This window comes from Trichechus manatus, unplaced genomic scaffold, assembly GCF_000243295.1.
Source record: "Trichechus manatus latirostris isolate Lorelei unplaced genomic scaffold, TriManLat1.0 scaffold00169, whole genome shotgun sequence".
Taxonomy (NCBI): domain Eukaryota; kingdom Metazoa; phylum Chordata; class Mammalia; order Sirenia; family Trichechidae; genus Trichechus; species Trichechus manatus.
Window position 1 is genome coordinate 4780340 of NW_004444105.1, and position 23517 is coordinate 4803856.

Genomic DNA, 23517 nt, shown 5'->3' on the forward strand with positions numbered 1-23517 from the left:
TATTATGAAAAACTATACTCTAATAAACTTGAAAACCTAAAGGAAATGGATAAATTTCTAGAAACACACTACATACCCAAACTACCACAAAGTGATGCTGAAAATCTGAACAGATACCCATAGACATGTAGTAGCAACCCACTGGAGAAGAGATTGAAAAGGTAATTAAAAAACTCCCAACAAAAAAAAAGCCCTGGCCCAGATGGCTTCACTGGAGAATTCTACCAAATATTCAGAGAAGAGCCTATACTAGTACTACTAAAACTATTTCAGAACACAGAAAAGGAAGTGACACTTCTGAATTCATTCTCTGAAGCCAGCATAACCCTGATACCAAAACCAGGCAAAGATGCCACAAAAAAAGAAAACTACAGACCAATATCTCTCATGAACAAAATCCTAGCCAATAGAATTCAGCATCATAACAAAAAAATAATACACCACGACTAAGTAGGATTTATACCAGGTATGCAAGGATGGTTCAACATTAGAAAATCAATCAACGTAATCCACCACATAAATAAAAGCAAAGAAAACAATCATATGATCAACTCAATTGACGCCGAAAAGGCATTCTACAAAGTCCAACACACATTCCTGATAAAAACTGTCAAAAAAATAGGTACAGAACGGAAATTTCTCAACACAGTAAAAGGACATCTATGCAAAACCAATAGCCAACATCATTCTTAATGGAGAGAGGCTGAAAACATTCCCCTTGACAACAGGAACAAGACAAGGATACCCTTTATCTCCACTGCTATTTAACATTGCGCTGAAAGTCATAGCTCCAGCAATAAAGCAAGAAAAAGAAATAAAGGTCATCCAAATTGGTAATAAAGTAAAACTGTCCCTGTTTGCGGATGATATGATACTATACATAGAAAACCCTAAAGACTCCATGAGAAAACTACTGGAACTAATAGATTCAGCAGAGCAGCAAGATACAAGATAAACATACAAAAATCAGTTGGATTCCTATACACCAATAAAGAGAACTATGAAAAGGAAATCAGGAAAACAATACCATTTATAATAGCCCCTAAAAAAATAAAATACTTAGGAATAAATCTAACCAGGGATGTAAAAGACCTATACAAAGAAAACTACAAAACACTACCTTCAAGAAACCCAAAGAGATCTACATAAATGGAAAAACATACCATGCTCATGGATAGGTAGACTCAACACTGTGAGAATGACAATTCTACTCAAAGCAATTTACAAATACAATGCAATCCCGATCCAAATACCAACAACATTCTTTAAAGAGATGGAAAAACTAATCATTAACTTTATATGGAAAGGGAAGAAGCCCTGGATACGTAAAGCATTATTGAAGAAGAATAATAAAGTAAGAGGACTCACACTACCTGACCTCAGAACCTACTATACAGCTACGGTAGTCAACACAGCCTGATACTGGCATAACAACAGACACATTGACCAATGGAACAGAAATGACAACTCAGATGTAAATCCATCCACCTACAGTCACTTGATCTGAAGTCCATCACATGAGGAAAAGACAATCTTTTTAACAAATAGTGCTGGCAAAACTAGATGTCCATCTGCAAAAAAATGAAACAGGACCCATACCTCACACCATATACAAAAACTAATTCAAAATCTATCAAAGATCTAAATATAAAGCCAAAAAGTATAAAGTTCATAGAAGAAAAAATAGGATCAATGCTACAGGACCTAATATATGGCATTAACAGGATACTAACCATAACAAACAACACACAAACTCCAGAAGAGAAGCTAGATAACTGGGATCTTCTAAAAACTAAACACTTATGCTCATCAAAAGACTTCACCAAAAGAGTAAAAAGAGAAACTACAGACTTGGAAAAAATTTTTGGACATTATAAGTCAGACAAAGGTCTAATCTCTAAAATCTACAAGAAAATCCTACACCTCTACAATGAAGACAAATAGTTCATTTAAAAAATCGGCAAAGGAAATGAACAGACACTTCACCAAAGAAGACATTCAAGTGGCCAACAGACACATGGGGAAATGCTCCCAATCACTAGCCATTAGAGTAATGCAAGTTAAAACCACAATGAGATACCATATTACCCCTGCATTACGGGCATAAACCAAAAAAAACTGGAAGTAACAAATGCTGGAGAAACTGTGGGGAGATTGGAACTCTTATACACTGCTGGTGGAAAAGCAAAATGATACAACCATTTTGGAAAATGATATGGGGCTTCCTTAGAAAACTAGAAATAGAAATACCATAGGATCCAGCAATCCCACTCCTAGGAATATATCCTAGAGAAATAAGTGCCGTCACACGAATAGACCTATGAACACCCATGTTCACTGCAGCACTGTTCACAATAGCAAAAAGATGCAAACAACCTAGATTCCCATCAACAGATGAATGGATAAACAAACTATGGTACATACACACATTGGAGTATTATGCAACGATAAACAGCAATGATGAATCTGTGAAGCATCTCATAACATGGATGAAACTGGAGGACATTATGCTGAGTGAAAGAAGTCAATCACAAAAGGACAAAAATTGTATGAGACCTCTACTGTAAAAACTCAAGAAAAAGTTTACACACAAAAAGAAACAATCTTTGTTGGTTACAAGGGATAGGAGGGATGTGGGGGGAAATACTAAACAGACAATAGATAAGTGGTTACTTTGGTGAAGGGTAAGACAATACACAATACTGAGGAAGCCAGCACAACTTGTACAAGGAAAGGTCATGGAAGCTCCACAGACACATCCAAACTCCCTGAAGGATTGAATTGCTGGGTGGAGGGCTGTGGGGACCATGGTCTCGGGGAAAATCTAGCTCAATTGGCATAACATAGTTTATAAAGAAAATGTCCTACATTCTACCTTGGTGAGTAGTGTCTGGGGTCTTAAAAGCCTGTGAGCAGCCATCTAAGATACTCCACTGGTCTCGCCCCTTTGGGAGCAATCGAGAATGAAGCAAACAAGATACAAAGGAAAGATCAGTCGAAAGGACTAATGGACCACAACTACCACGGCCTCCCAGACTGAGTTCAGTACAACTAGATGGTGACCGGCTATCACCACTGACTGCTCTGGCCAGGATCACAACAGAGGGTCCCAGACAGAGCTGGAGAAGGATGCAGAACAAAATTTTAACTCAGAAAAGAAGACTAGACTTACTGGCTTGACAGAGACTGGAGAAAACCCGAGTATGGCCCCTGGATACTCTTTTAGCTCAGCAATGAAGTCACTCCCGAGGTTCACCGTTTAGCCAAAGATTAGACAGCCCCGTAAAACAAAATAAGAATAATAGGGCACAACAGTCCAGGGACAAGGACTAGAAGGCAGGAAGGGACAGGAAATCTGGTTAATAGGAAACTCAAGGTTGAGAAGGGACATTGTTGATATGTCATGGGGTTTTTAATCACTGTCATAAAACAATGTGTACTAACTGTTTAATGAGAAGCTATTTGTTCTGTAAACCTTCACCTAAAGTACAATTAAAAAAAAATGACTGATAACACACATATTTAAAGTGAGGAGGAAGTGGAACAATGGGAAGCCTGATAAAATGTTGGTGGGCACTTGGGAAAGCAGTCTGCTAATATCTACTAAGTATATACCCAAACAAAATGTTGCACATATGCACTAGTATACCATTTGTATGACTTCATTTATATAAATACAAAAACTAGCACAACTAAACTATCGTGTTAGATGTCAGAACAATGACTACTAGGAAGAAAAAGAACAGTGAATATGAGGGGCAGAAGGTAATTCGGGGGTGCTGGCAATGCTGAATTTCTTGATGCGGGTTGCTACTACATGTCTTTTTACTTTGTTGTAATTCATCAAGCTATAATGATGTGTTATGTGCTTTTTTGAACATGTATTATGTGTACTGTATTTCATGATAAAGAAAAATAACAAATATCTTGAAAATACCCCCAAGAGAAAAAGCATAAAAGTTACATATTAATGAATATATTACAATCTCATCTACTTAAGCTATCTAAAAATAACTCAATGTATATAATGCTACTTATACACACACATATAAAGGCATGGTGGAAGTTCTGAAAGGCTACACCGAATAGGGAGACCTGGTGGCACAGTGGTTAAGAGCCTGGCTGCTAATCAAAAGGTAAGCAGTTTGAATCCACCAGCTACTCCTTGGAAACCCTGTGGGGGCAGTTCTACTCTGTTCTATAGGGTCGCTATGAGTCAGAATCAACTCAACAGCAACGAGTTATACTAAACAGGTAACAGTAGTCACCTCAATGAAAGTGAGTATAAGTGGGGAATTCACTTAAATGCAACAAATATTTTAAACTTATTTAAAAGTAATAAAGTCTGTATCTTTATCTACCTACACCACACAGTATACACATTTAGGAGATTACTGGCTGAGAAAAGGTGTCATGGTTCGAATTGTGTTCCCTAAAAATGTGTGTCAACTTGGCTGGGCCATGATGCCCAGTATTGTGTGATTGTCCACCAGTTTGTCATCTGATGTGATTTTCCTATGTGTTGTAAATCCTACCTCTATGATGTTAATGAGGTGAGACTAGAAGCAGTTATGTTAATAAGGCAAGACTCACCCAACAAGATTAGATTTTATCTTAAATCAACCTCTTTTGGGATATAAAAGAGAGAAGCCATCATAGAGACATGGGGACCTCATACCACCAAGAAACAAGAGCCAGGAGAATAGCACGTCCTTTGGACCCGGGGACCCTGCACTGAGAAGCTCTTCGGCCAGGGCAAGATTGATGACAAGGACCTTCCCCAGAGCCAAGAGAGACAGAGCCTTCACCTGGAGCTGGCATCCTGAATTTGAACTTCTAGCCTCCTAGACTGTGAAAGAATAAATTTCTCTTTGTTAAAGCCACTTGTGGTATTCTGTTATAGCAGCACTAGATGACTAAGACAAAAGGTAAATTAGGAAAGTATGAATTAGCATCAGATTATAAAATTCAACTGTTTTGGTAAATATTGTTTTGCCACAGTACTTGTCAGGGGGATGGAGGACAAAGCAGACATGACATAAAGAAAGTCACCAGTGTGGGGAAATTTGATGAGAGTTCCTGTAACACTTCATTAAATTAGACCCGAGACCTAAGTATTAATAAGATCTTCAAGATTTCATATCTTCCTTCTGTGCTTTAAAAATTTCTTTTTTTTTCCCTTTGTGAGTGGATAGCAGGAAGTACTGAAATGGTTAGTACAACGACTACTTTTATCATATGCTTTCAATATATCAAAAATGTCTAACTGTAGGCAAAGAAGTCTAACAGCAATACAACTTTGATAAATGAGAACCACATTACTAAAAGGTCCAAATCACAACCTTCACTGATCTTTCCCCAGCTTCCAGTAGTATTTTCATAGTTTATCTTTCAATTTTCATCTAAAGCCTCACTGCTTTAACTCACTGGTCAAAAGTGAGAAACCACTTTATTAAACCCAACCATTAAAAACATGGCTTTCTGAACAATGATGAATCTGCAAAGCATCTCATATCATGGATGAATCTGGAGGGCATTATGCCAACTGAAGTAAGTCAATCACAAAAGGACAAACATTTTACGAGACCTCTACTGTAAAAACTCATGAAAACGTTTATACACAAAAAGAAACAATCTTTGATGGTTACAAGGGAAGGGAGGGGTGGGGATGGAAGAACACTAAATAGACAATAGATAAGTGGTAACTTTGGTGAAGGGTAAGACAGTTCACAATACTGGGGAAGCCAGCACAACTTGTACAAGGCAAGGTCGTGGAAGCTCCACAGACACATCCAAACTCCCTGAGGGACCAAACTGCTGGGCTGAGGGCTGGGGGGACCGTGGTCTCCGGTAACATCTAGCTCAATTGGCACAACATAGTTTATAAAGAAAATGTTCTACGTTCTACTTTGGTGAATAGCGTCTGGGGTCTTAAAAGCCTGTGAGTGGCTATCTAAGATACTTTACTGGTCTCACCCCTTCCGGAGCAAAGGAGAATGAAGAAAACTAATGATACAAGGTGTCTTAGTCATGTAGTGCTGCTACAACAGAAATACCACAAGTGGCTGGCTTTAACAAAGAGAAATTTATTTCTTCACAGTAAAGCAGGCTGAAAGTCCAAATTCAGGGCGTCAGCTCCAGGGGAAGGCTATTTCTCTGTCGGCCTTCTTCTCGTCAATGTTCCCCAGACTAGGAACTTCTCTGCACAGGGACCCTGGTCCAAAGGATGCACTCTGCTCCCGGCACTGCTTTTTTGATGGTATGAGGTCCTCTGACTCTCCACTTGCTTCCCTTTCATCTCTTACAAGAGATAAAAGGTGGTGCAGGCCACACCCAGAGAAACTCCCTTTACAATAGATCAGGGATGTGACCTGAGTAAGGGTAGTGTTACAATTCCACTCTAATTCTCTTTAACGTAAAACTACAATCACAAAATGGAAGAAAACCACACAACCCTGGGAATCATGGCCTCGTCAAATTGATACACACATTTTTTGGAGGACACAGTTCAATCCATGACACAAGGGAAAGATTAGTCCAACGGACTAATGGACCACAGCTACCACAGCCTCCACCTGACTAGATGGTGCCCAGCTACCACCATTGACTGCTCTGACCAGGATCACAACAGAGGGTCCTGGACAGAGCTGGAGAAGGATGTAGAACAAAATTCTAACTCACAAATAAAGACCAGATTTACTGGCCTGACTGGAGAAACCCCCAGAGTATGGCCCCCAGACACCCTTTTAGCTCAGTGGTGAAGTCACTCCCGAAGTTCACCATTCAACTGGGGACTGGACAACCCGATAAAACAAAACAGGACTAATGAGGCACAGCAGTCCAGGGACAGGGACTAAAAGGCATGAGGGGACAAGAAAGCTGGTGATAGGGAACCCAAGGTTGAGAAGAGACAGTGCTGACATGTCGTGGGGTTGTTAACCATTGTCATAAGCCAATATGTGTACTGTTTAAAGAGAAACTATTTGTTCTGTAAACCTTCATCTAAGGTACAAAAAAAAGAATTATCTATGTGAGATCAAACTGACAACGGCAACTCAAAAGGTTTCATGGGAAGCTTAGGGGACAGTGAGTTGAAGATAATGGTGATGGAATAATTTGGAAAAGGATAGTGAGAATAGCAGCACAACTGGAAGAATGTTATTGATGTCACTGAAATTTCTGAAATGGTGTATCTTTGGTGATGTATATTTTCACCAAAGGAAAAAAAGGTCATCCAAGGTCGAGAAGGGAGAGTGTTGACATGTCGTGGGGCTGTTAACCAATGTCATAAAACAATATGTGTACTAACTATTTAATGACAAACTATCTGTTCGGTAAACCTTCACCTAAAGTACAATGAAAAAGTAAAAAAATTTAAAAAAAAAATCTAACTCACAAAAAAAAGACCAGACTTACTGGCCTGACAGACGCTGGAGAAACTCCGAGAGTGTGACCCCTGGACACCCTTTTGGCTCACTAATGAAGTCCCTCCCGAGGTTCACCCTTCAGCCAAAGAGTAGACAGGCCCATAAAACAAAATGAAACTAGGGGGGCACAATAGCCCAGCGACAAGGACTGGAAGGCAGGAGGGGACAGGAAAGCTGGTAATAGGGAACCCAAAGTAGAGAAGGTGGAGTGCTGACATGTCATGGGGTTGTTAACCAATGTCATAAAACAATATGTGTACCATCTGATGTGAAACTAGTTTGTTCTGTAAACCTTCATCTGAAGTAGAATAAAAATTTAAAAAAAAAATTTCTAATACTGAAAAAAGAAAACATGGCTTTCTTCTTCATTACACAGGAACAATAATACTGCAATAACTACATATTTAAAGATGAAGTGAAAACATGATGCACACCAAATGGATATTGCACTTAAAATACTTTTATGAAAAGACTACAAATTTCCTTTTTTGAAAGAAGATTCTAATAAGTACCTGAGCAAGTTCTTTTTGTTCATTCACCAGTCTGCTGCAGCTAGCAATCATCTGGTCCAGGGCATAAAGCCTATCTTCAAGTCCTTTAATAGCTTTCATATTCTGATTATCAAGTTTGGCAATAGTTTGACGGCATTCTGCTAGAAATGGTCGAATAATCCTTGGATCAAGCTAAATGACAAGGAAATATATATGAATACAATTTGCAGCAAACAGAATAGTTTAAAATATATTTCACACTATTTGGGTACACTGCTTCAGAGAAAACCTAAAAAAGCAGTAGAGAAAAAGAAAAGCAAAAGCACGGCAAATATGAGTTATTCTTTCACAGGAAAGTAAAGAACAGTTTAACACAATTATCACTGTAAAATGCTATGGAATACATAATCAGAAATATAGTTCCAGGAATTACCCATTTCAATCAATATCACAATTTGTTTTAAAGTTCTTATAGAATAAAGCATAGTTAATGATTAAATCACAATACTCTTTCTTACTATTCAATCCCTCCTGTTCCCTGGCTTTAATTCTAAATTTGCTCGAGTTCATGGAACCCTAAAAAATTTCTCTCCGTATTGCTGGCTGCCTCTTTGTCTGCACTCTCCATGAAAGCTGTTCTGGCAAAGTTCTTCACCAACTGCCTCAGTTCAAGTGAGGCTTTTGTACAACCTTGTCCTAACTCTACAGGCTGTGGGACATTTCCTCTGCTGGTTCCTCTCAGTTAAAAGTTCCTATCAGAGTATCTTTCTCTCGCTCCTCTTCCTCACTCTAATCCAGAACTCTGTCCTTAGCCATTTTTACTCTTCCCTATATGATTTCACCATTAAGCATGACTTATACGCATGTAACTCTGAAACTTATTTCAATTCCTTGTATTTTTCACAAATTCCTACCCTGTTTCTGATTGCTTGCTGATATCTCCATTTGGGTATCAACAATGATGTCTTCTACTAGTGACTCATTATATCTGTCTCCTGATGAAATCCCCTAATGGCCTCCTTCTAACCACAAACCACATGAATAAAAAGACTACAGTAGAGGCTTCAGTGATCTGATACCAATAAATCTTTCCAGGCTGCTCTCTTTTCAAACTTGATTACCTGTCATGTCCAGACAAACCCTGGTGTTTCTATCTCTAGTCTTTGTTCACATAGCTTGTGACTAGATCACAGTTCTTTAAGCCCATTTCTATCCCGATTTCAAGATTCTAGCTATATGCTACCTCCTTTGTGATCCTTTCTCTACAGTCAAAAGACTTATTTATTTTATGCAGTATTCTTGTACATGAACAGCACAAAAAAGCATTTAAAGCTGAAAATCTATTGTTATATCAAGAATTTGCCACCACCAAAAAAGTTAACAAAGCAAACTATTTAAGTACAGGCAGCCCTTTCTTTGCACAGTATTGTCATAAGTGAAATTTGTGAGTATATGCATGTTCCCTTGCTTTTCTCCGTTTCATGGTAACAAAAGTCCAATGTACACACGTTTCTATTACAGTCCTGTACGATGCAAAGACTACTGCCAAGTATTAGGGAAATAAAAAATGATTAAAACTGGTTCAAACTGTCAATTTGGGCAAAATTACAACTACACATAAACTTAACATAGCTAGGACTCAAGGAAGATAAAACAATCACAAAACCAAGCCACCTGATTATGTGTCTGTATTTCATAAATAACTAAAAGTACAGATAGCTCTAGACTTATGACATTTTTGAGTTACAACGAACTGCACTTACAACCGTCTTTTCGTTTGTACATCTTATCATTAGTAATATGTACTACGTACGGTGTTGCAGTGCGTAATTTGCTGATGTTATCATTCTCAGATGTTTGCTCACAGATGTTTAATTTTATCATTTACTGTTTAAAACACTGCTCTATAGATTTAGTTTTCTAAACTATATCAGGGGATTCAGTTGCTTGAAAACATAGACCCAAACACTGATTGCTTTGCTAAAGTTGACAGGCAGATTTGGAAAGCAGTGAGATGTTACCGCAAGATACATGAAGAAAGAAAGAAAAGGACCAGACAGATAACTCTCACTAATTTTCTGACTAGAAATGCCATCCCCAGGGATAATCCAGATGATCCAGAATCTTCCACAAGTGGAGTCATTACTGCAACTGACACAATACCACTGTCTTCCAACTCTATTGTCAGAGTAAACGTCTATGATTTGTGTATTTTTTTATGTATTTATGCATTAAAATATATCTGTAACTTTATATGTAACGTTTCCAACACCCAAAGGCAAATAAAGATCGGATTTATAAAGATACTGATAATAAATGGCAATAATGAAAAATTTAAAAAAATGACATATTCAACTTATGTCAGAACTGATTTACGACAAAGTCGTTGGAATAGAACCCAACTGTAAGTAAGGGACTACCTGTATAATGCAACTGCAATGATTTGTGATTCACTCAATACAGGTTACATAATTTGACTTCCTAAAATTTTACTCTATTTAAATACTTTAATTCCATTTGTCCACAGGTAATGAAAATTAAAATTTCCAAATAAAGACTTCGAAGAAAATTTTCAGATTATTTATTTTAAACCACAGAATAGTAATATTAATAATCAGCAAATTAAACACTTATTGCTACACTAATTTTTACTCTTGGGCTCTTTCTTTGATAACTACAGAGACTAACATTATTGTTGCTTTAGAGGAAAACTGTAAAAATAAGAAAAAGCTTCTTAGCCTCTCCATTCTCCCCATCCCACCTCTAAACCCTCATCCCACTGCAGAGGGCAAACAATAATATTCCAACAAGATCCTGCTAGAAATAGGAAACAGATTGCCCTTTGTAGTATAATCTGAAATAGAATATCAACCTTTGTAGTATAATCTGAAATACAATATCCAAGAGTTGTTCTAGCAAGAACACAATACAATCCAAGAAAACATGAGTATACAAAAATACAATGGCAATTTAAGATTTTTCTTTACATTAAAATAGGGAAAAAAACTAATTCATAAAACTAGCATCTATCAATCCACACAAATAATATAAAACTAAAGATTAAAATTATTTCTTGAGAAAGACATCTGAATCTGACATTTAATGAAAAACTATAGATTTGTTCAAGTTTCACCTAAAAGATTAAAAAAAAAAAACAACAAAACTGTATGGGGCATAAATATATAGAACTCCTGAGAAGAGAAAATTATTAACCTAATAAAAACACTATCACCTAGTAACTAAATAACAAATTGGCTCAAAAAATAATGACTATCACCCGTAAGTACTGTGCTCCTTTAAAAAATCACCTATATGAGACCAAACAGTCAACAATTACTTTAAAACACAGATGACAATATAAAGCGGCAGGGAAACTAGTTTAATGGAAATGGAACAACCAGAACAGAAATAATGAGAATGTTCACACACTGTTAAGAATGTAACCAACGTCAATGAACATCTTGTATAGAAACTGTTGAGTGAGAATCTAAACTGCTGTGTAAACCTTCACCTAAAACACAATAAAACAATATTATTTAAAAAAAAAAAAAGCCCATTATGGCATAATGCAGTACAGTGATTGTAACAGAATATCCCATTTTGTGTAAAATATAACCACCACTATATAAACAAATTACTCAAAATGTGTTTTTTGAAAATATTTTTCTAATCTAATAGGCATGTGCAACTGATGAGATTGCTGTGTTTTGGTCAATGTTAAAAACTTCTATAAAAAATAAGAGTGGGGGTCTGGGGACCATGGTTTCCGGGGACATCTAGGTCAACTGGCATAACAAAGTTTATTAAGAAAATGTTCTGCATCCCACTTTGGTGAGTGGCGTCTGGGGTCTTAAAAGCTTGCGAGCAGATGCATCAATTGCTCCATCACTTGGAACAAAGGAGAATGAAGAACACCAAAGACACAAGGAAAACATTAGTCCAAGAGACCAAAAGGGCCACATAAACCAGAGACTCCACCAGCCTGAGACCAGAAGAACTAGATGGTGCTCAGCTACTACCAATGACGGCCCAGACAGGGAACACAACAGAGTCCCTGACACAGCAGGAGAAAAGTGGGGTGCAGAACTCAAATTCTAGTAAAAAGACCAGACTTAATGGCCTGACTGAGACTAGAGGAACCCCAGAAGACACGGACCCCGGACTCTCTGTTAATCCAGAACTAAAACCATTCCTGAAGCCAACTCTTTAGACAAAGATTAGACTGGATTATAAAACATAAAATAATACTCGTGAAGAGTGTTTCCTAGTTCAAGCAGATACATAAGACTAAATGGGCAGCTCCTGTCCACAGATGGGATGAGAAGGCACAAAGGGATAGAAGCTGGTTGAATGGACATGGGAAACCCAGGGTGGGAATGGGGATTGTGCTGTCACATTATAGGAATTGCAACTAGGGTCACATAACAGCAAACTTGAGCTGTAAACTTTCACCTAAAGCACAATAAATTAAAAAAAAAAAAAAAGGAGTATAAACAAATCAGTTATTTATTTTGCTTTTCTGTACAAAGGCAATTTAAAATATCTTCAAGACTTCAAATTCTATAAATTATGAATGGTTGTCTCAACTAACAATGTGATTTCCCTAGTATTGATATTATAACTAATTTGTTTTCCCAACATATAAATACTTGTGAATTTTCTTTATTAAGCCAGAAGATGGTTGTTTCTTCCCTCTTCTCATATAAAATGAATAAAATCCGCTAGATTTCTCATCTAAGCATGCAAACACAAAGCAGATTTCAAGTTTGCTTTTTTTTTTAAACAGATTTTTAGGTTATTAAAATATTGATAGTTTAAGCAGGAACACTAGTTTTCATTTATTTTTGGCAGTAATTCTTATGTATTACATACTTCCCTGCCTTAGCAAACATACCCTAATTGAAGCTTTCTTTGAAAACAAGTAATAAATGGTCAAAATGAAATGCCTACCATGACAGATGCCATCAAGGAAACAGAAACTGAGAGAATTTAGAAACTTATTTTTAAAAGTATTCCATGTTACTAGGGTCTATTGGAGCCCTGCTGCTGCAGAGGTTAGACCTACAGCTGCTAACCAAAAAGTCAGCAGTTTGAATCCACCAGTAGATCTATTAATTTTAATAAGTATGTGCTGTATTCCAGGCATCCCGGACAACCTGATGGTGTTCTCTAAACACTAAATCAAAGATCAAGTCTCTTTTCCAGTAGAGTGCCCCTTTCACTTTCTTTAGACAAAAGCTGTCTTTAAAACAAATTATTTCTGCATCACTGAAACATATGCCCAATCTGGGTCAAAGGAAGATTCTGTATCAGGTTATGGATCAGATATGAAGAGTTATTTACTCCTCCAGGTTTAAAAATTTTTGCAAGTAAATTTGAAGAGACCTTAACCCAAAACATAAGCTTACTATAACTACAAAATACAACTGAAAGCAATGTCTAAATTTTGAATTTTAAAGATTTCAGAAGACGCAGTATGTAAAACTTCTTCTTTTAAAAGTCAGAAAGAGGTTCCCTCTGGGGGGAAGGTGATTGAAAGAAGCACAGGAGAGATTTTCTAAGCAATGTATATGTTTAATATCTTGTTTAAGTGGTGATTACTCTTTAACTAACCACTTATGGTCTGTGATTTGATTGTATGTAACTTATTTCTCAATAACACTTGAAAGTTCTACAGCATGTGCAGGTCTGAACATTCTGATTCATTATTAAACTGATGTAACAGCAGAGATGGTCAAATATTACTGTTTTACTTGTTTACTTATCTCAGCAGGTAGCACTCAAGGCACATGAAGCAAAAACAATACATCTGTTCAAGTCTCACCTAGCAGATAAAAGAGCCTAACTTTATAAAGAAGTGAAAGGATAGGAGAAATTAAAACATCCATGTGTGGTACAAGTTCCCCTGCCCCCCGCCAAAAAAAAAATTAAAAAATTCATCACCATTTGAATACACAAAGGTTGGGCACTGCAATAGAAATGTTACTATATTACCTCTTCACAAATGATCAATTCATAAAGGTACATGTGAAATAATCTGATTTGTCCAAGGTCATATAGTTGGTTAAAAAGTTTCACTACAAGGCTCATTATTTCAATTAAAACAAAATTCCCATTCTAATAACTTCTAGTAGTTAAAATATGACACCAGAGATATCAAATTAACATTACTTACTCTGCTCATAGAATCAAAGCACTTCCTGACCAAAGATTCCACATCATTAGGTCTATCTTGAACATTTATCCAGTCTAATAAAGAAACATTGAAAAAAGGCAGATCATCGTCTTTAGCATCTATTGGAGTTTCATCATGCTGGACAGTACTATGACAAGATTCCCTAATTTCTTTGCCACTTTCAGCATCTGTAGGATCTGGTACTACATTTTCCACTGACTTGTGAAATGAGGTTAATAACGATTTGTTAGTTGTTCTAGGCATATCAGAAGAGAGCACCAGTTCAGTGGATCTTTTCATCTCAGCCTTTTCTGAGCCTTCATGTTCAGGTAAAGAATCCAGTCTTCCCAAACATTCCCTGTAACTATGTCTGGTTAGGCACTCCAACAGTGGAATCTTGGCCATTACTGAAACCGCTGTTCCTAAACTTAAAATAAAAAAAAAAATCTGTCATTAAGATCTTAAAATATAAAAAGATCTGCCAGTAAAACAACTGGAATACTTAAGGAGTAGCATGCTTGAAAAAAAAAGCACATTTTATTATTAAAAATACAATCTTATCATTTCCTTATCATTATACATTATATATACAATACATACATAAAACACTCTATGAGGTATTCTCTAAAAGAAGCCTGGTACAGCAGAGAGACAAAAGGACATCATTAACACAGTTAAATATCACTCTAAAGTAAAGCTAACCACTTTATGCTAAACACATGGACACCTGGCTTTTATCAAAGCTTATGATATAAAAAATAAATATTTCTAAAGAAAGATTCACCATAGCTGCCACTTAAATCATAAGCTTTTTTCTTTAAGTCATTAAAATGTTTCTGATACATGGAAAACATAAGATGAACAATTCCTAAAAAGATTAGGATAACTCTTGCCTTCATTATACTCCCAAAATAAAGAGACAGAAAGATAGACAGATACTCGTATATTGTCAAAGGCAATGGGAAAATGTGAAATCTTAAAGATTCAATTTCTGTAGAATCATATATAAAATGATGCAGGCCCCTATGTTAAACTGACATACCTAATAGAATTCACTGGCAAACAGTTACTTGGAAAAGACTGTTCTGTAAACTTAAAATAATTATTTCTAGTTTTAATTAGTGACTAATTTGATCAGTCACCCTCTTCCTTCCCAATATTTGCAATCTTGTCAAATTAAAGCCCCCAAATCTACCTAGATACTCATACCAAAAAACAGAGAAACCTGAGTTAATCAGGTTGACTGGAATAAAGGAAAAAAAAAAGAAGAAAACAAAATAAGAAGGTCCCCCAATTCAAGCTCAAGATTAACTCCCCACCAAAAAAGAGAAATAATCAAAACATAAAAAACTGAATACAAAAATTTAATAAGCAGCCAACCAAAACCCAAACCCACGGCCATTGAGTCAATTCTGACTCATAGCGACCCTACAGGACAGAGTAAAAGTGCCCTGTAGGGTTTCCAAGGCTATAAATTTTTATGGAAGCAGACTGCCATATCTTTCTCCCACAGAATGGTTGGTGGGCTCAAACCGCCAACCTTTTGGTTAGCAGCCGAGTCCTTTAACCACTGTGCCACCCGGGCTCCTCAAAGAAAGCACATACACACAAATAAAGGGCTGTATTCATATTGAATTATCGTTATATTTTTACATTCATTATACCCTACTTGTTAAATGTATTTTTTTCAAGAACCACTGAGTGAATGTGCAAAGAACTAGAAATAAAACCAAACTAGAACAAAATGGCTTTTTTCACTTACCAAACCTACATCATGATGGCAATACTTAGAAGAAAACATAACGTTTTCTTTGATTGTCTATGGATTGATAGCTTTTCTATTTCTATAGATGTGTTACTATTACGTTACTGTCTTTTTTTTGGAAAGCTGATAGGAGGGCAAGAGGTAGACAAAGATTTTGCATTTATGAAGATTTTAAAGGTACTTTTAGCCTTGTACATAAAGGAGTGTAAGAGACTAAAAAAATATGGTAAATAAAATTTACCATAGTTTTTAAATTTTAGAATCTAAAAATCACTATCATAAAAATCTCTACAAATAAAAGTCAATTATAATATACAGCCTATAAGAAACAAAATTACAGTGACTAAAACTAATGATAAATTGCAAAGGTATTTTAAACAAACATTATCTATTTTAATGGCAAACCTACTGAGTAAGTTTTAACTTGATGTCTTCTATGGACTGCAGATAATTTGAATAAATACTTTCAAACTTGAAAAGGAGCTTTTGGTATGAATTTGAACAGTCCTCCAAATTGGCCATGATAGCAGCCCAGCCTTGGTGTTGAAGATGTTCATCATGAACCAGACCTTCACAGAAAGAGCAAAGTTTCTTGGCAACTTCATACATCTCCTATATTAAAGAACAAAAAGAAGAAGAAAGAAATCAGAGTAAGAAAAGGCAATGATTTGTGTGCACATTTTTGCATATGTGTATGTACATTTTTAAGAAATTGTTTTAAAAGGAATTTTTTAGTTTATCTTATTGTCATGCACCCCTTGGTGGTGCAAACAGTTAATATACTCAGCTGCCAACTGAAAGGCTGGAGTTTCGAGTCTATGTAGAGGTGCCCTGGAAGAAAGCCTTGGCAACTTTCTTCTGAATTATCGGCCATTGATAATCCAATGGAGCACAGTTCTACTCTGACACATGGAAGGTTGTCAAGAGTTGGAGCTGACTGGATGGCAACTGGAAAAACTGCTCATGCACTTAAGAACTTAAAAATACCACATGACGTACAAACAGTAGGATGTTTCTCAGCAGATACCCTAAGAGATGGTCAATCTTTGGGAAACAGAATACTTATCTAAAGCCGACATACTAAAGAAGGCGAAAACTAAAGATAAAGAGAGGAAGTAAAGGCTTTCTGAAGTATTGTGGCATGAAGAGAATCTGGATAAATACAGATGAGGAAAGAAGCATTTCAAAAGAAGATTAATAAGATGGAACTAACTTATAGGGCAGAATGGGAGGTAGCTGAGAGAATGGATGTAAAGATTACTTAGATTTTTAACCTATCACAGGCTAGCTGGGGGAAAAAAACAAACTACTGTAAAGTCAGCAACTGTATAGAACTAAGGAAAAAGTAATCTCTATCGGGTAGGGCTGTCACTGTCATCACTGAAGAATAATGCAGCTTTATGAGTTGCTATGTGTCAGCTCATTAAAAACTAGTCTATCACACTGACTCTAAAAATATAAAGAAAAAAAAGAAAACTCTTCAAAATTCTGACACTGAAAAGACATTTTCATATGAAAGGCAGGTGACACCCTACAATGATCTGGGTACATTACAGTATGGATACAAACTGGAATTATTTAAAATTATTAGAGTTCCAATGGGCCATTAATTACCTTAAAGACACAAACTGCAAAAAACTTTAAAAAATAATGAAAACAACATTTTTCCATGGACTAACAATTCAGTAAATGGTTTTTGGACAATATCTCACATCGTGGAGGACTAAATATCACACAGACTAGGATATAAATATACACACGAGATGTAAAAGTATTTGCAGAAAATATAGAAAACAAATTCTTAAAGACACGAAAGTTAAAGAATATAAGAAATTAAAATATTCCACATAAACATTTAGATTTCCCAAATAATTAAAGATGCAACAAATTAAAAGTAATAATTTAGAAATACATATTGGATGCATAAACACAGGCATCATATCTATCTATAATGCATACAGAACATTTATAAATTTATGAAGAAAAAGCCAACCCAGTAGGAAAGTAGACAAAGAATATGAACAGGGAATTCACACATTATAAGAGATACACAATGAAAAGGTGTATTTCATTGTATGTAAATATATAATAAATACTTTATTATTTGTGAGTTCAACCTCACTAATAATCCAGGAAATGCAAAATAAATTAACAATAAGGAACAATATCCTGTGCTCATAAAAATGACAAAATTAAATTCAAAAGTGTAGTCTTCAAGGAGGAGAAATAAATACTCTCAAACCCTATTACTGGATGAAGAGCAATTTGGAAACAACTACCAAATAAAATATATGACTGGGCATAGCAATTCTACTTTCAGGAATATATCCTGCAGAAATACTTACAAAGACACACAAATAAAAATATCCAAGTATGTTGACTACAGCACTGTTTATCAGCCAAAAAAGGAAGAAGGGACAGTTTAAATACTTATACAAAGTATTATTCATCGAAGTTATACATGAGAAATGGAGTCTGGAAAAATACACACCAATTGCTCATCACTGGATGGGGCAAGGAAATGGAACAGAAAAGGGAGTTCACTTTTTCGGTATATGTCTTGCTACTATTTTAAAGTTGTACAAGCATATAAAATCATAATTTCCACTGTTTTAGAAAATAATATGTTAACACACAAATTAAGCCCTAAAGAAACAGCTTCTAAAGTAAAATGTTTGTTTTCTTTGTGGAAACAGTGATAGGAATGGAAAGAACACTGGCAGCAGAGAAAAGCTGGTTAGTTGGCCTTGAATAAATTACATAACCTCACCTGTGCTTCTTTTCTTATATATAAAATAAAGGAGTAGAAATTCTTGTTGTGAGAGGATGACGAAAAAGATTTCTTGCCGGCTCCTCCACCGTGAAACCAAACAAACATAACAAGAAAAACCAGAAACAAAAACTCCCTGATATATCTGCATTAATCCTATGAAGAATATGAAAACTGGATCAAGTTGGATAAAGCTGAGAGAAGTACTACTACTGCAGATCTTTAACAAAACTTGGGGAGAACAAAATTCTTCTGATTTAGAAATAAACAGGAAGCTTGGGTGGGCTGCACGAGCCTCACTGAGCTCTGTCTGAAAACCAAGAGAAGCAGGAGAAGAAACTATGAAATCTATCTATATAACATGCTTTCTAATTAAGCAAAATACCAGAGAAAAATCTGCAAGGTCAAGCAGTGAAGGAAAGAATAAACCATCTCTTTCTCACTCTCTCAAGCATATACACCCTGCTTCTTACAGGGGCTTCTCTGTGAGCTAGGAGACGCTGTCCTACACCCTGACCTACCCTATCTTCTAGGATGAATTTGATCTATTTAAAGCAAGAATTTAAAATGATAACCTAACATGAAATATATACTAAATTACTGTAAGGAAAATAAATAAATAAAACCTGCAATACCAGCAAGGGAACTTAAAGACAACCCTGGATCAAATGGACATTGTGAATGAATTATGAATGAATTAATACGAATTAAGAGTTAGAAAATTCTTTGTGAAGAATTTAAACCTAATATTTTTAAGATAAAAGAGTTCAAGGTAGAGATCCATTGGTTTAAAGACAATATAAGGAGATAAAAAAAATCAGCCAGCTCAGCTAAGGAAATAAGAAGAATAGGAAAAAATAAATCAGTGGCTACTTTGGACACTGAAAAGGAAAAACAGACAAAAGAAGGAGACCTTGTCTAGCTTTTAACAACGCATTATCTAATAACAAGATCACAGACAGCAAAAGACAAAATAAATAAATGAGACCTCATAAAAATTAAGAACTTTTGTTCATTAAAAGACTTTATCAAAAAAGTGAAAAGACAAGCTACTGACTGGGAAAATATCTTCAGAAACCATATATCCAATAAGAATCTAATAATCAAAATATAAAACTTCCACAACTTAACAACAAAAAGACAAATAATCATATAACGGGCAAAGCACTTGAATAGGCAGTTTAATACAAAGGACTTTCAAATGACCACCAAACACATGAACAGATGTTCAGCATCCATCATTTGCCATCAAAGATGCAGATGAAAACCACAATGAGATACCATTTTACTCCCACTAGGAGGGCTAAGATTTAAAAAAAAAAAAAACAAAACAAAACCAGAAAACAATAAACATTGGCCACGATGTGGGGAAACTGGAACCCTTATCCATTGCTGATGGGAATGCAAATGGTACAGCCGTTGCAGAAAATAATGCAGTGATTTCTTAAAAACCTAAGAATAGAACTACTATATAACTCAGCAATTCCACTCCTAGGTATATACCCGAAAGACTTGAAAGCAAGTATCAAACACTTATTTGCACATTAACAGTCACTGCAGCACTATTCACAACAGCTAAAAGGTGAAAACACACTAAATGCCCATCAACAGTAAATGGATAAACAAAACGTGGTACATACATACGATGGAATACTACTCAGCCAGTGAGAGAAATGAAGTTTGATGTATGCTACAACATGGATGGAGCTTGAGGACACTGGAGTGAAACAAGTCAATCACGAAGGACAACTATTGTATGACCTCACTTATATAAAAACACGAGAACAGGCAAATGTATAGAGATCAAAGCTTATCAGCAGTTACAAGGAGCAAGAGGGAGGGCAAAAGGGGCAGGAAGTTTACTGCTTATGTAGTACTGAGTTTCGATTTACGTGATGGGAAAATTGCATTAGGACAGGGCTGCACAGCCAACTAATGTAACTGCTGTCAGTAAACTGTACATCTGTAAAAGCCTGAATTGGCAAAACTCGTGATAGATACATTTACAATCACAAAAAAAAAAAAAAAGAATAGCTGCTGAGGCTGCTTATGTACAACCGAACACCTCATGGGATTTGATTTCTTGGTTCAGAGGTTTAGGGTCATGGTTTCAATGGGACATCCCAGTTATTGGCCCAATATCGTTTTTAGTACTTCTGTTCTACTTCCTAGTTTGTTGTGTAGGGCCTGAGGTCGGAAAAGCTTGAAAGCAGCCATTCAAGATACAACTGGTTTCTATTCACTGGAGCAACAGAGGAAGGAGGAGAGTCAGGAACACGATGAGAAAGTGGAGTGTGTGGTAATTGCCTCTGTAAAGAACTGTCCCCTTTCCCATGAGAGCAGAACTGGATGGTACCCAACCACTTTTACTGAATATTTTGATAAAAAATTCAACAGGAGGCAGGGCCAAGATGCCAGAGAAATCCGATGTTTCTGGTGGACCCTCTTACAACATACACAAAAAAAAAGCAAGTGATTTGATTATATATGGCAATCTGGGAGCCCTGAACATCAAAGGCAGAGTTGAGGAACCGGACTGAGTGATAGGAGGAGGGAGAGACGGTCCAGAAGCAGCGAGGAGTTGTCAGACCTGACCCGAGAGCCTGAGTCCTTCAGGCATGATCAACTCACGGGTGATCAGTGAGGCAGGCAAACAGCAGTGCTTGGCAGGCCTACCGCACGGATCAAAAACACCCCCCTTAGGGAAAAACCTCTCTCCCATTTACCTCCCCGCTCCCTGCTCTGCACTGGATCCCCGACCGGCTTCAGCAACTGCCGAGTCCCCTGGGCCGGAAGTAGGATCCGTCACACGCCCAGAGCCATTCTCCCTGCCTTGGAGAGTGAACAATTTCACAAATGGGAAAAAATAAACTGCCGGCTCCCCTAAGTCAGGAACCCAGGGTAGGTACAGCTCCTTTCCCTAGGTACAGGCATAAGAGATCCACGGACTTTGAGTGCCTTTCCCCCTGCATAGACTTGTGTGGGCCCATCTCAATAGTGTAGGCCCTCATTACCGCAGTACAACAGGGTATATACCAGAACTCTTAACTTCAACTGTTTCAGCTGTGAAGTGGCAGGTCCTTGACATTTGACACTGCTCTGCCCATTAAGCAGGGTCTTCACCTACCCACATGAGAGGCCTGAGGACTGATGGCTCTACCCATGCCAGCTAGCCACCTGCGATAGGGGCCAATGAAAAAGAGGTGTTCCCCGAGTCCTCAACAGCCAACAGCATTAGGTGCTCACAGTCCAGCTGCAAAACCCACCCACCTACACGCTCTAGGGAACAGGGACACGTCTTCCTCCTGGACACTCGGGGGCGGCCATCAGCCCCCTGCCTTGCTCACAGTGTGTCCCCCTGCTGCAGCCAGCTGCCTGTGCCTACACCGATCACCCATGCCTGTCTAGGACTGTAAGTGAGAGCCTCCACCGCACACTTGGTGGCTACCTACAGCGCAACTGAGCCGAATCCATACAGGAGGAGTGGGCAGACTCCTGAGCTCTCATACCTAGTAACAGATCTAACCACCTGGTGACAGGACATTAGAGCTTCAAAGGTGCCAATAATCAAACTAGCTCATACGAGCAGCCTATTTGGGCATATCAAAACAAAACAAGAAACTAGAACACAGTAAGTAAACATAAAATAAATAAATATAACAACTTACTGATGGCTCAGAGACAACAGTCAATATCAAATCACAAAAAGAGGCAATCCATGATGGCTTCAGCAAGATCCCAAAATAAAGAATCTAGAAATTTTCCAGAGGAGGAAAATTTCTTGGAATTACCAGAGGCAGAATAGGAAAGATTAACATACAGAACTCTTCAAGAAATTCAGAAGAAAAGAAAGCAAAATGCAGGACACATAACAGAGGAAATTAAAAGATCAGAGAAGAGCATAATGACAAATTTGACAGGTTGCAAGAATCCACAGACAGTAATCAGAAATCCAGAAGATTAACAATAAAATATCAGAATCAGACAACTCAATAGAAAGTCACAAGAGCAGAATCGAGGCAATGGAAGTCAGAATTAGTGAGATTGAAGATAAAGCACTTCACACAAACTTATTTGAGGAAAAATCAGATAAAAGGTTTGAAAAGAATGAAGAAACCCTAAGAATTATGTGGGACTCTATCAAGAGGAATAACCTACGAGTGATTAAAGTACCAGAACAGGGAGGGATAACAGAAAATACAGAGAAAATTGTTGGCAAAAAGCTTCCCTGATATTGTGAAAGATGAGAAGATATCTATCCAAGATGCTCATTGAAACCCACATAAGGTAGATCCCAAAAGAAAGTCACCAAGACATATTATGATCAAACTTGCTGAAATCAAAGATAAAGAGAAAATTTTAAGAGCAACTAAGGATAAACAAAAAGTCATCTACAAAGGAGAGTCAATAAGAATAAGCTCAGACTACTCAGCAGAAACCATGAGGGCAAGAAGGCAATGGAATGACATGTATAAAGCCTTGAAGGAAAAAAACTGCGAGCCAAGAATTATATATCCGGCAAAACTGTCTCTCAAATAGGATGGCGAAATGAGGGCATTTCCAGATAAACAGAAGTTTAGGGAATTTGCAAAAACCAAACCAAAATTACAAGAAATACTAAAGGGAGTCCTCCGGTTAGAAAATCAGTAACGTCAGATAACAACCCAAGACTAGAACACAGGACAGACCAACCAGATATCAAACCAGACAGGGAAGTCACAAAAATAAATCAAATCTATAACACTGAAAATAGGGAAACAGATGTTAATATGTAAAAGATGACAACATTAAAACAAAAAAGAGGGACTTAAAAAAATGCAGACATAGATTTTTCATATGGAGAGGAACTCAAGGCAATACAAAGAAATAAAAGACTGCTATAAACTTAC

At 36.9% G+C, this 23517-nt stretch overlaps 1 protein-coding gene across 9 annotated transcripts in view; it reads right to left on the reverse strand.

The window, feature by feature from the left end:
* The window catches only part of RB1CC1 (RB1 inducible coiled-coil 1), a 141989-nt gene that overhangs the window by 52333 nt on the left and 66139 nt on the right, over positions 1 to 23517 (reverse strand). For all 9 annotated transcript variants that reach the window (XR_002825654.1, XR_002825653.1, XM_023740962.1 and 6 more), the window contains 3 exons: positions 16268 to 16470; positions 14094 to 14520; positions 7940 to 8110 (listed from right to left, as the gene is read on the reverse strand). Coding sequence is in view for 7 of the 9 variants with exons in the window: in XM_023740962.1 (XP_023596730.1) it covers positions 7940 to 8110; positions 14094 to 14520; positions 16268 to 16470 (801 nt within the window). In the remaining 2 variants the exon portion in view is untranslated. The remainder of the gene's footprint in view (positions 1 to 7939; positions 8111 to 14093; positions 14521 to 16267; positions 16471 to 23517) is intronic.